Here is a 13,139-nt window from a genome sequence, read left to right on the forward strand (position 1 = left end):
GAGTAGATAACCAAAATTCCTAGAGACAAATAAGGAAAAAGAAAAAACTAGTATATCACTAAGTCCACTACTAAGAAACAAACCACTTGTGGAGATTTTGGAAAACCTTTCACTTAAAATATAAATTAGTTTGGAAATTCAGAACTATTAAACTCTTTTGATAATTGCAAGAAACACATCATATAATAAGTGGTCATCTAAACTGGCTTTAACTGGTCATCTAAACTGGCCTGCCTATCCTTATGGCTATTAAGATCACAAAAGGCACTTTACTAGTCTTTAAAATTTAAGAAATTAGTATAGTAACCTTTCCATTGTGCTGCAAGAAAAAAAATGCAAGGTATACTAAGGAGATATAGCACTGTCTGCAGCCAAGTAACAAGGCTTCCATATAACAATTAGAGCAATGTTCCTATTTATAAGATAAAATCTACACCCTTTATTCATCAGCAAATAATTCCTGAGGCACTTAAACAATATAATTTTTATTAAAAGAATAATAGTATCAAAAGTGTTCAGATCTATATTCAATGTAACTAAAATAAACACATGACAAATTTAAAATATATAAAGGAAAGAAATACATGCATTACTGGTTACCATAAGTATGTTTTTTAACATGTTACCTTTACCCAAAGGAGCTACATTAATGGCTAAGTAGATATTACATCCTAGACCCACAAATATGTAACTTTAAAACTGGCTCTTAACGTCTGCAAGTAGTACTGCCAATTCTTTACACCTAAGAACTCACAATTAAGGTAATATTAATAATAATCCCAATAGGACAGAGTATCTAATAATGTCTAATGGGCTGAGTAACAGCCAAATTTAAAATCTACAAATAGGCAGCTATACAAAATCTGTAGAGAATTCTAAGAAATCTCTTGGAGTTCTTAAAACAAACACTAAACAAATTTTAAATAATGTAATATAAAAATAGACATCATAAAATAGACATTGATAAATTTTGAGAACATAAAACCAAGCTATTAAAATTAAATTAATTTTTAAAAAATCAAAATGCAAGAATTGGTATTGTTAAACAAATTACAGAATAAATACTGGTTAATAGATTTTATATGTCAGTAAAAATAACTGCAATTTTGGAACATAATTGTGGAGACCTGTTGTTCCAAGGATATGAAAGTAGCCATGGTTTCCTAACAACTAGAGTTTTTATATTCCTTGGACTGCATTCATGCTACAGAAAGATTTAAAGGCAGCAGCCAAAATGACTAAACTTCAACTTGGATGCTGAAGCAGTGATATGATGGGCTTTTCTTGGTCATAATCGACTCATAAGCTTAAGATCATAAGCCAAAGCCCCCAGTGGGAAGTATGCTCAATTTGGTGGGCCTTAAAGCCATCTCTGGCCAAACAGCATCAGCCTTATGGGAGGCCAGCCATGTAGAAAGGGAGTCACCCCAAGATCTGATTTCTTGAGGCCACAACCTAAGAGCAGGTCCCACAGTCAAATTATTCACATTCCTTGGAAAGAGAGAACAGGCATCAGTTGTGTCCATCGAAGGGGGACACTGTCCAGGTATACCCTGGACATTTTTTGAAATCTCTGGGCTGCTTCTGCATCTGAAAAATAAGAAAAACAGCACAATGACAGACAACGAATGAGGAAAAAGACAATTATCTGGCCTAAAACTTAAGACGTATAAGAAATTAAGAAAGCAGACAAATAGACAAAAAGACAAACAGCCATATAGTTTGGAATCTATTATTCTGAAGGCAAGTACAGCAGAGAAAAACAAAAATTATTGTAAGCAAAGAAAAGACCATAGCAACAAATGTTATTTTTAGACAGCGCAAACTGGAGAAAAAAATATGTTAAGATATGTCAACCTGACACAAAGATAAGGTGGAATAAGAATCTAATCCCCTTTGAAAGCTGAAAAGAGCTGAATAATGAGAGCTAGTGTCATGAACTTGGCTGCTCAACTGCCTTTGTGTAAGAAAACATCTCAGAACTTTGAACTTAGGAAATTCCAACTTGTCTTGCACCAGGTCACGAGCTCCATAGAGCAGGAACCTATTTCAACAAGCAGCTTTAAAAAAAAAAACAAAAACAAAATACTTTAATACTTTTCATTCGTATTAATGATACATTTAAAAATGCAGTAGTGCTAAAATCCATCAAAGTAAAATGCACTGAATAAAAAATAAACTTACTCAGAAAGGTGCTCAGAAGTTGGGATACAAACAGAAACTGAAATTAGAAGAAAAGTTTTACATTTACAACAGCATATGAAATATGATGAGTGAGAATAACGATCTAGTAAAGAGACCATATTGTGGATGACCAAAAATACTGGAATAAAAATCAAAAATCTAAAGTAGCACGGTTACATATGACATACCTTTCTGCATTACAACTTGGCAAGTATGAGTTTTATGTTGACTTAAGTGTGTAGCCATATTATCTAAGCCAGAAACATCACTTAGGAAATCACAATTAAGGCACACTAGAGTAATGCCCCTAAAAAAAAGAAAACAGCATTAAAAAATATTTTTATTTTTTACGAAAATCCATATATTTTCGATGATTATTTTTCCATAATTTGCTTTTTGTGTCATACATAATTATAACTTCCCATTTTTATTATATAAATTTGATATAAACTGAAATTATTCTCTGGAAAATGACACAGCCATGTCCAAATTATGCGACCATTTATTTACAGGAAGTATTTATTTTATACTTTTACCTGTCATACCAATTGTTAAAAGTTAGGAGTCACAAGACCTAGAGTCAGTCTTGGCTCCACAACCAACTTGTGTAACTTAGGCAAGTCACACTCTATTTGTTCTCCCATCATCTGCAAAGTGAAGATAGCATATTCATTCACTTGATATTTACTGGAGCTATTTTTATACATACTCTACTACTAGGTATTGTGAATATAATGGTGAACAAAAAAATAGTAATGTCTATGCTCAAATGGAGCTTACTTAGAAGCTGGTGTTTTATTTAGTTGGAGATAGAAGAAAAACGGGAAGGCTTTAAAAATAGATCATGTTATAGCCACCATCAACTGTACATTATGTGTCAAGAGTTTTCCCATGTATTATTTCATCTGATTCTCGCTATAACCATCAAGGTTGGTATTATTCTTATTTAACACTGAACTAGCTCAAGTAGTTAATAAAATACTAAAGTCTGCAAACTTGAGTTCCTCATCATCTCAGCACTGTGAACTAGGGAGTCTCGCTCTGTCACCCAGGCTGGAGTGCAGTGGTGTGATCTCAGCTCACTGCAACCTCCACCTCCTGGGTTCAAGCGATTCACCTGCCTCAGCCCCCTGAGTAGCTGGGACCACAGGTGCATGCTACCACACCCGGCTAATTTTAGTATTTTTAGTAGAGACAGGGTTTCACCATGTTGGTCAGGCTGGTCTCGAACTTCTGACCTTGTAATCAGCCCTCCTCGGCCTCCCAAAGTGCTGGGATTACAGGCATGAGCCACCACGCCTGGCCTGAGTGCTGTAGTTCTTAAATGAAATGTGTAATTATTATAAATTTTTAAAGAAGTTAGGAAACAAGTCCCTAGTTATCAATACTTTATTTTTGGGTACAGGAATAGCTTTTGTCCTCACTGGATCTAACTGTTTAGCATTTGCTATTTGAAGTATTTGAATATACTTGACATAAAGTACATTAAGATTCTAATTTAAAATGCATTTAGACTTGTGTGATTTTTAGCTGAAAGGTGTTTTAAAATATTAAGCCTGTAAAATACTTCAGAGAACTTAGCCACTATATATTTAATTTCTTATAAGAGTTAAGCACTTGGGAGTTTGTTACACCAAGCATTTGAAGTGCTATTTAAAAGAAAATCAATTATGTTAAATGTATAAATGATGTTAAGTTGCCTAAAGTAATTTAAATTATAAAACAGAACTCTTGAAAAAAATTTAGTCTATTGAACTAGAATGCCCCCGTGCCTCTTCTACCAGTAGAAACAATACCCATCCTTTAAAGCCAAGTAGGCCTAATACCTATCCAGATCACTACAAGAACTGTAATCTTTTTCCTCTCTGAAATAACTCTCATTGCACTTATTAAAATTCATAGTTATTTATGTTCAGACCTTAACTCCCACCCAATAAACTCTACTGCACATTCCCTGAAGGTTGATTCCAGCACTGCTTTATCACTGTTACCTTTACAGGACCTGCTACTTTATGTGCAAGATAGATACATAAAAAATAGTTACAGTATGAATAGTCCATTTCAATAAGAGTAATTACATTAATTAGTATCATATAGAATTATAAATATGCTAAGCTCCATTCACAGAAATTGAACAGTTTTCAATTTGAGACTACCCAAATTAAGTGAAAAAACATCCCAGATCTTTAAAATCACATAGTCCCCATTGAGAAACTAAACACACAACTGAGCTTGACAACAATGAGGTAAAAATTTAATTAAACTCTCATTCTTAGCATGCAATAATACCATATTCACTCTTGTAACTGTTTTTAGTAAAGGTAACATCTAATGTACCTTAATTATTTCCCCAGATTCAGTAAATATTTTAAAAGTAGTACTAATATATTTTAAAAATTGAATGAAATGTTCTCTCCCTGTGAGCTACTAGTCTAACATCACAGATGGGACCTATTTTCCACATACATCATTTTTCATATATACATTAATTTATTCAAGAAGTATTTACTAAGTGCCTACTATGTGCCAGGCATAGACAAAAAAACCAAACCACACACAATGTAGTGAGAGAACAGAGGCAATAAGTAAGTAAAATAAAAGTATGTTAGATGATCTAGAGAAAAGTAAAACATAAAAAGGAGACAGGGAATGCTGAGATAAAGCAAAGGGAAGAGGATACAGTTTTAAATTTTGTAGTCAAGGAAAGACTCAATCAATGTAGAGGCCTAAAGGAGACAAAAGAGCTAACCATACAATATCTGAAGAAAAGCAAACTAGGCATAGGAAATAATAAATGCAAAGGTCCTGAGACATACCATCCCCTCTTCTACATTTTCCACTAATCCAAAGCATCAAAATAAGTATTGGCTAAACTTATCTCTACAGATCAGCTTGGTGGAACAAAGACACTGACATTTCAAGGAGCAATGGCAACATAAAATGAACAAACAAAGTCCAAGAAATCACAAGAATATGAAACAATAGTGCTCAGTGGATTCTAAGTGTGTAGTATAATCAAAGATAACTATTAATGCCTTTAGAAAATTTTATCAACAGTTCTTTCTGTATAGTAATAAAATTGTATAATTCTCTTTATTTTCAAAAGAAAATATAAGAATTATAAAAATCATATACTGATTTCAAGAATTCCAGTGGTTAAAGGAAATTTACTTCAAAACTAAAAAAGTGTTCATTCCTTTACTAGATAGCTTAGCTATCTTTTAAATATTCAAATATTGTTGCAAAGTCTTATTTTTGTTCTCATTTTACAATGTAAAAGCATCAAGGTTTCCTCTGGACACCACCTTTCCACTGAAATAAATTCAGCAAGAGAACAATGGCTCATCACACTTCTGGTCTAAGAATACAATGAACACCACTCTCTAATGTCCAGTAGCAATCAATTATATTTTCAAATTAGGCACCTAACATCAGGTTTAAAAAAAAGTTATAGCAAACCACAATGAGATCCCACTTTATACCCATTAGGGTAACTATAATCAAAAGGAGATAATAAAAAGTGTTGGCAAAGATGTGGAGAAACTGGAACCCTCAAACACTGCTGGTGGGAATGTAAAACAGTGGAGCTACTTTGGAAAACAGTCTGGCAGTTCCTCAAAGGCTCAGCATGGAGTTATCAATAATCCAGCAATTCCAATTGTAAGTATATACTAAAGAGAAATAAAAATACATGTCCATACAAAAACATGCACACAAATGTTCACAGTAGTATTATTCATAAGGCCTCAAAATGAAGGCAATCTAAATCAATAAACTATGATATATCTTTACAATGGAATATTATGCAGCAATTTTTAACAACGAAATACTGATACATGCTACAACACAGATGAATCTTGAAAACATTATGCTAAATGAAAGAAGCCAGTCACAGAGGACCATATCATATATCATTTTTTATATGAAATGCCCAGAATGGGCAAATATTACACAGACAGAAAGTAGACTAGTTGTTGTTTAGGGATGGGGAGAGCCAGAGAGTAATGGGAATGACCACTAATAGGTACTGGGTTTTAGTACTAAAACTAACTGGTGATTGCTGCAGAACTCTGTGAATATACTAAAACCTATAAACATGTAAATTGTATGGTATGCTAATTCTACCTCAATAAAGCTGTTGTGTTAAAAAAATTTAAGTCATTACAATTTTTCAATAGAGTAAAAAAAGATCAACTAGTTACCTGAGATTTTCTGAATGCTTCTTAAAAATACAAAATCTTTTGCTTGGACGGTTACTATGAAAGCTGGAGAAACAAAAGAGATTGTAAGAATTTTATTATACAGTAAGTCTTAATTTATATTTCAAGTCCATACTTAAGTTTCTAGTTTTTAATAAAAGATTATAATGTAAGTAATAAAATGGAAGCCCGTTACTTCCATTTAATTCAATATTTTACCTTATATTCCATCTTACCTATTATATTCTAATGACACTATTTTCCTAGGCATATTCTTAGATGGTTAGCACTGTACCTTACCATCATATTAAAAAAGGAAATACTGAGAATTAAAAAAATGTGAAGAGCATCAAACTAAATATGTAAAGAGCATCAAATTAAATATTTTGATTTACTAAGAGTTGAAAACAATTCTAAATTTTTGTTAATAACACGTGTGCTATAATATGAACAGTTATCAATAATAATTCTTTTTTATTACTCTCCAATCTTAACATGTTTGTGTAGGGGGAGGGAAGTAGGATCCAAATGATCTGGGAAGTAAACAGAACTTGAGCTAAATGCCACTGTTTACCATCTGTAAATTCAAACATTTACAGTGTTCCTTGTAATTACTAGTAGACTTTTTTTCTTCTTCTTTTGAGAGATGGATCTCACTATGTTGCCCAGCTGGAATCAAACTCCTGGGCTCAAGTGATCCTTCTGCCTCAGTCTCCTCCGTAGCCAAAACTACAGAGGCAGGCTACAGAGGCAGTGTATCTCTATGTATTAAGTACATAGAGCTTAATACTATCCACAGTTTCAGGCATTCACTGGGGGTCTTGGAATATATACCCCAGCGGATAAGGGGGACTACTGTATTTCAAAATGTAGTCTTCCCAGTGTGGCGATTCCTCAAGGATCTAGAACTAGAAATACTATTTGAGCCAGCCATCCTATTACTGAGTATATACCCAAAGGACTATAAATCATGCTGCTATAATGACACATGCACACGTATGTTTACTGCGGCACTATTCACAATAACAAAGACTTGGAACCAACCCAAATGTCCATCCATGACAGACTGGATTAAGAAAATGTGGCACATATACACCATGGAATGCTATGCAGCCATAAAAAAGAATGAGTTCGTGTTCTTTGTAGGGACATGGATGTAGCTGAAAAAAAAAAATATATATATATATATTTTTGTCCTACCCATCTATCTGCAGCTTTCCTTCATGCAATCACAGACTCTGTATGTGTCACTAGCTGTAATCCCCAGAAAATATCCTCAGATTTCTAATAGTCATTTCTTTAACCTAGGAGTAATTACTATTAGAGTTTACAAATTTAAGATGGTATCACAAAAACAGTTTTGTTAGAAGAGTATATTGGGAAGTTGGGAAGCCCTGAAATTATATGCAAAAACTTGTATACACAACTATATTTCCTCAGAGAAATAAGTCTAAGATTTTGTTTGATTACTGAAACATTGAACCAAAATAAGTTATTTTTAAATGAGATTTAAAAGCTCTTTATTCTTTCTCTTCCAACAAGCAGACTATTTTTGGTTTATTTATATATTAAATATAAGAGGAGAGAAAATATTACAGTATAGAGTCTTTTGATAGCCTCTACATCTGTCTACAACTTATACCAGATCATAATGTTGATAATTAAAAATTTTTAGTTGCCTGAATTCTGTTTTAGAGTTTCTCATCTATAAAAAGGGATTTCTACCATCTATTTGATTTACCTCTATTTAATTCCATACTTACAGTTTTGTGTATCATAGGAAGGGAAAAGTGAATTCATAGCTCACAAATAAAAAGAAAAAAAAATACTACCCTTCTTCCTATTAGCTCTCCATAAAGGTAACAGCAACACAGAAATAAATCTAAGAAATGTTTTTTATTACAATATAGTAAAAATATAATGTTAAAACCTAATTTTTAAAAATCCCTTACCTGGTTAGCTGACAGTATATAATTATCAAAACTCATTAAGCAATTCTCTAAAAATAGTTGAATTGTATTGTGTATAAATTATACCTCAAGAAAACTAAGGTCAAAAACCTCCTTTAACCGTATTTTCTTCATAATCTTGATTCCATATAAATAACAACTTTACTTTCTAAGAAACATAAAAGGAACAATTTCCTTAACAATTTTAAGACACTAGACTAGAAACTGATGATACAATAACAAAGGCAAGCTGCCTGCCCTGGAGCTTATGGTTGGTTGAGGGGAGTGTTTGAGGGAGACAGGGGCCAGCACAGAATGAATGCCCAATAAATATTTGCTAAATCAATGAATACATATTCATAAATAATTAACACAAGATAAAAATCAATAGTGACACATAGAGAGTTTGTGGTTGCATGAAGGAAAGCTGCAGACAAATGAGGTAGAAGCCAGCTAACAATTAGGAGTTCACTGCAGTTAGAAGGTTCTTACTGCTTCACTTCTGGGCAAAGCAAAGAGTAACTGGAGATACAGAAGGATTTTCAAGAGAATAAAAGGAGTTGAAGGAGTTGAAAAGTAGTTAGGAATTTGATATGGAAAGGTATTATATTGTCCAGAAAATCTGAACTTCATTCTATCAATGTTAGGAAAGGATTTTAGGCCAAAGAATGACCTGCCCAGATTTGCCTATGGTAAAAGAAAGGAGGAACTGGAAAAAAGAGGGAAAACTGTAGGCAGAAGACCAGTTATGATGTTATCATAATAGTCTAACTAGTCCTATGATTATCATTTAGTGTCAATAAATTTATGTAAAATTTATAATGAAGTCAAGTAGATCTTTTTAAAATTCAGTACTCTGTCTTACCTACTGCATAAGAAACAGATTTTTATACCAGCTTTCTTTTTCCTTGGAAATTTTAAATATCATCCCTCAAAGCCTAAGTGAAATTTACAGAAAATCTTCCCTTACTTCTTGTTTAAAGATTTCATCTTTACCTCCTTTGTACTTTCATAGTCATTTGGTTATCACATTAAGCTAGGTAAATTTATTTCCCCTTCTAAATTGTGAAAATTACAATCAAGGACTCCCCCAATCCTAATAATGATAACTTAGAAATTAATAGCTATCATTATTTGAATATCTCCTAAGTGCAAATTGTTATTAAGCACTTTAATACAGTTTTTCTAATAATCACAGTAACTTTCTTTTCAAGAAACACAATCTGAGAGTCAGATTAAGTAACTTGTTCAAAGTTCCACACATACACAGTGAAGGTTGGATTCAAATCCAGACTTGTTTGATTCTTCACCCCCAGCTTGCCATACTTCTTAGCAAATTTTATTAAATACCTTCCTAGTAGGTACATAATGAAATACATGAACCTGGTTGAAATAAAACTCTGCTACAAAAAAGAGATACTACTTATGTATGTTAACTTAATTCTCTTTTATGTAAAAAAAAATGCTTCTTATACATCATTTTGAGGAATAATAGCAGTATTATAGAGTAATTTATGTGCATTTTTTCAGATAATTTCTATTACTACCTAAAAGCTATAAGCAAATAAGGCACAATAATTTAAACAACTGAACCTAAAAAATGCTGCTTAAAAAAATTAAAAATTACACATTTAATGATGCTTTTCTTTGAAAGGATCTTACTCCAACAATACTTCAACTGCTTCAAGATTTTTGAACACCTTCTTTTGAGATTTTATTTAGGACCTTTTATAATTAAAACAAATGATGACTATCATCTGCAGTTTGTAATGTGCTAGGTGGTATGATAAATACAAAGACCCCCTTCTTTTCAAGAAGATAATGCAAACACAAGTAAATACAATAAAAGGCAAAATAGGGCCAGGCGCGGTGGCTCACGCCTGTAATCCAAAACTTTGGGAGGCTGAGGCAGGTGGATCACCTGGGTGAGAGATGACAGAGCAAGACTCTCTCTCTAAAAAAAAAAAAAAAAAAAAAAAAGGCAAAATAGATGAATAGTACACAATTATTCAAAGAAAGTAATGGTTGTGGTGATCAGACACTTGAAAAAAGAAGGTAAACTGAGAGGAAAGAACAGGGCATTCTGGGAACTAACAAGGAATACAGAAGTCACTGTAGAAAACAAACATGTGGCCTGGTGCAGCAGCGGGGGTGGCGGGGGGGAATCCCATCTCCACAGAAAAATGATCTGGGCATGGTAGTGCATGCCTGTAAGTCCCAGCTACTCGAGATGCTGAGGTGGGAGGATCACCTGAGCCCAGAAGGTTGAGGCTGCAGTGAACTGTGATGGAGCCACTACACTGCAGCCTGGGTTGGAGTGAGACCCTTTCTCAAAAAAAAAAAAAAAAAAAAAAAAAGGAAAAAAGAAAGAAAATTAATATGGAAGAAACTATACTTTGTGGAAGATTAACCAACTTACAGGGATGGATTGGGGCAGGTATGAGACCAGAGGGAAAAAGACCAATTGAGAGGCTACAGAGTTAGTACGGGATAGGAATTAAAGGTTCTCGTGCTTTGGAGAAAATTAGGCTTCTATATATATAAACCTCAAGCTTCTAACAAGAATCAACACTGCAGAGAAGAGTTTGCCATTCAGTGGGATGCACCTAATGCAATGAGGGAAGCAAGGGTACCAATGAAGTTGAGAAAAAGACAAAAAGACCTACCAAACCCTAAGAGTGGCAATGGAAGCTTTTAGTTCCATACGACACTAAGAGCTGTGTGTGATGACAATGAACAAAAATTTCCTGTATACTGCAAAATAATTAGAGGAGTATATTTTGAATGTTCCCATCACAAAGAAATGATGGGCATGGTGGCACACACTTATATAGCTACTCAGGAAGGTAACGCAAGAGGATCACTTGAGCCCAGGAGTTTGAGGGTGCAGTGAGCTTTGACTGCACTACCTAGCACTCTGGGGTGACAGAGTGAGACCCCATCTCAAAAAAATAAAAAGAAGAAATGAAGAAATGATAAACATTGGAAGTGATGATTATTCTGGGTTTATTACATATTGTATGCTTGTAACAAAATATCACATGTACTCCACAAGTATGAGCTAGTCTCTATAAAATTTTTTAAATTAATTAATTTCACATGGCTGTCAGGAAAATTAAACAAATTAAGTTTTAAAAAGTGAGTGACACCAATGTCAAATACTCTAAAGAAGTCACAGAGGAGTAAGAATGAAAAACAGTGAGTAAATATGGTGATATGTTCATAATAGATAATTTTTAAAAGGGGAATGTTAGTTGGTAGGTGGGGGAAATACTCAAAGGGTAAATGAATCACAATAAAGCTGGTAGCAAACACCTTTTACAAATGTTAATAGTAAAAAGGAAGACAAGAAATAAGGAAAATAAGTAGTTGGGACAAATTGTCCTCTTTCAAAAAATTTTTTAAATACCTGAAAATGTTTGTAAGCAGAAGGAACCATATAGAGAAAAAGAGATGAAGATCCAAGTTAACTGAATATGGTCGGTGAACTGGGGGAGAAAGGACAGTTAATGGGGAAGTGGGACATGTTAGATTTTTAAGATTAATATCTGATTGAAGGTAACAGGACAAATATGTGGGGTTGAAAGAGTTACTTTTAGGAAAAATAAAAAGGATGACCTACAATTGACTAATAGGCCAGGTTAACAACTGAGAAACTAAAATAAAATCTTTAGGGTACTGAAGAAGGATTAAACAAATGTTGAAGGTAAAAATAAAGAGGTCTTTTAAAAGAAAAAATAAGACCTAATCAGAATTAAAGTTTTTGAAATCAGAGTTGATTAAATCAAGGACCGTTTGATAGTTTAGAAGTGAGCACAGAAAAAGTTCAAAAGGGAAGAGGTTCAAATCTTACCTTGGCCTTTATGCCAAGTGAGCATGACTAAAAATGTAAAGGATTCTAGGACAAAAAGCCGCAATCAGAACAGATGATCCTGAGAGTGAGGTTGACACAAAATTAGATGGGTGTTACTAGGCTGCAAAAAGGAGTCAAAGCCCTGACCATCATGGGGTAATGGAAATCCAAAAGGAATGCACAGTTTATAGGAAGAGATTTAAATGGTACTGTAGTTTCAAGAAAAAAAAAAAAAGACAATATATGAACTTAAAAGTTGATGTGAAATTCTGGCACTAAAGAAGCAAGATACCATGAGGTCAGGCCAATCATCAAGATGTGGAAAAACTGAGAGAAGTGCTGAAGCCACCAAGAACGGTAGGAGAATCCTCGAAAGCAGTAGTTGATAATGACCAGCAAGTAACAGAGAAGTCATGTGTAATCCGCAAGAAAGTCACTTATAATACATTAATCCTAATTTTTAAAAAATTGAACAAACTTACTTTGAATAAGCAAACTCTCAGATTTATATCTAAACAATTTTTGCCTACTTAAAAAAAAAATACAGACCCATTCTGAAGGAATAAAGTATTCCCCCAGTGAGATCTAAATGAAAGTAACGCAGACTCTGAAGGCTTTTCCTAACATAGTGTAAATGGTAAGTACTCAAATAATCTAAGTTGAATGAATTAATGAAAAAGAATTCCAAAAGTGGCATCATGACCAGAACGGTGCCTCATTTTCACTGAATGGATGCAAGTATAGATGGCCTGACAGATGGATAAAAAGACAGTTGGAATACAGAAAGAGAAACAGACTCCACTGAAAATCTTAGTCTCTCAAAGTGACTGCTTTAAAGAGGATGACACTTATGATTTTACAAATATTTATCCAGTTAATATATTTAAAAATTTAAAATTCTGTTGGAAAATAAACACCAATAGGGCAATAAAAACGTTCATGGAAAAACTATTT

At 33.5% G+C, this 13,139-nt stretch overlaps 1 protein-coding gene across 24 annotated transcripts in view; it reads right to left on the minus strand.

Moving 5' to 3' along the window:
• ZNF280D (zinc finger protein 280D) overlaps positions 1–13,139 on the minus strand; it is a 97,678-nt gene that overhangs the window by 22,295 nt on the left and 62,244 nt on the right. For 12 of the 24 annotated variants that reach the window (XR_012414991.1, XR_012414993.1, XR_012414989.1 and 9 more), the window contains 3 exons: positions 6,387–6,449; positions 2,373–2,491; positions 2,185–2,221 (listed from right to left, as the gene is read on the minus strand). Coding sequence is in view for 18 of the 24 variants with exons in the window: in XM_045395503.2 (XP_045251438.2) it covers positions 2,185–2,221; positions 2,373–2,491; positions 6,387–6,449 (219 nt within the window). In the remaining 6 variants the exon portion in view is untranslated. Of the gene's footprint in view, positions 1–472; positions 2,061–2,184; positions 2,222–2,372; positions 2,492–6,386; positions 6,450–13,139 lie in introns of those variants that run through there. The other 12 variants (XR_012414992.1, XM_045395504.2, XM_073995864.1 and 9 more) reach the window with 6 other exon arrangements.

The sequence above is a fragment of the Macaca fascicularis genome, chromosome 7 (genome assembly GCF_037993035.2).
Source record: "Macaca fascicularis isolate 582-1 chromosome 7, T2T-MFA8v1.1".
Classification (NCBI taxonomy): domain Eukaryota; kingdom Metazoa; phylum Chordata; class Mammalia; order Primates; family Cercopithecidae; genus Macaca; species Macaca fascicularis.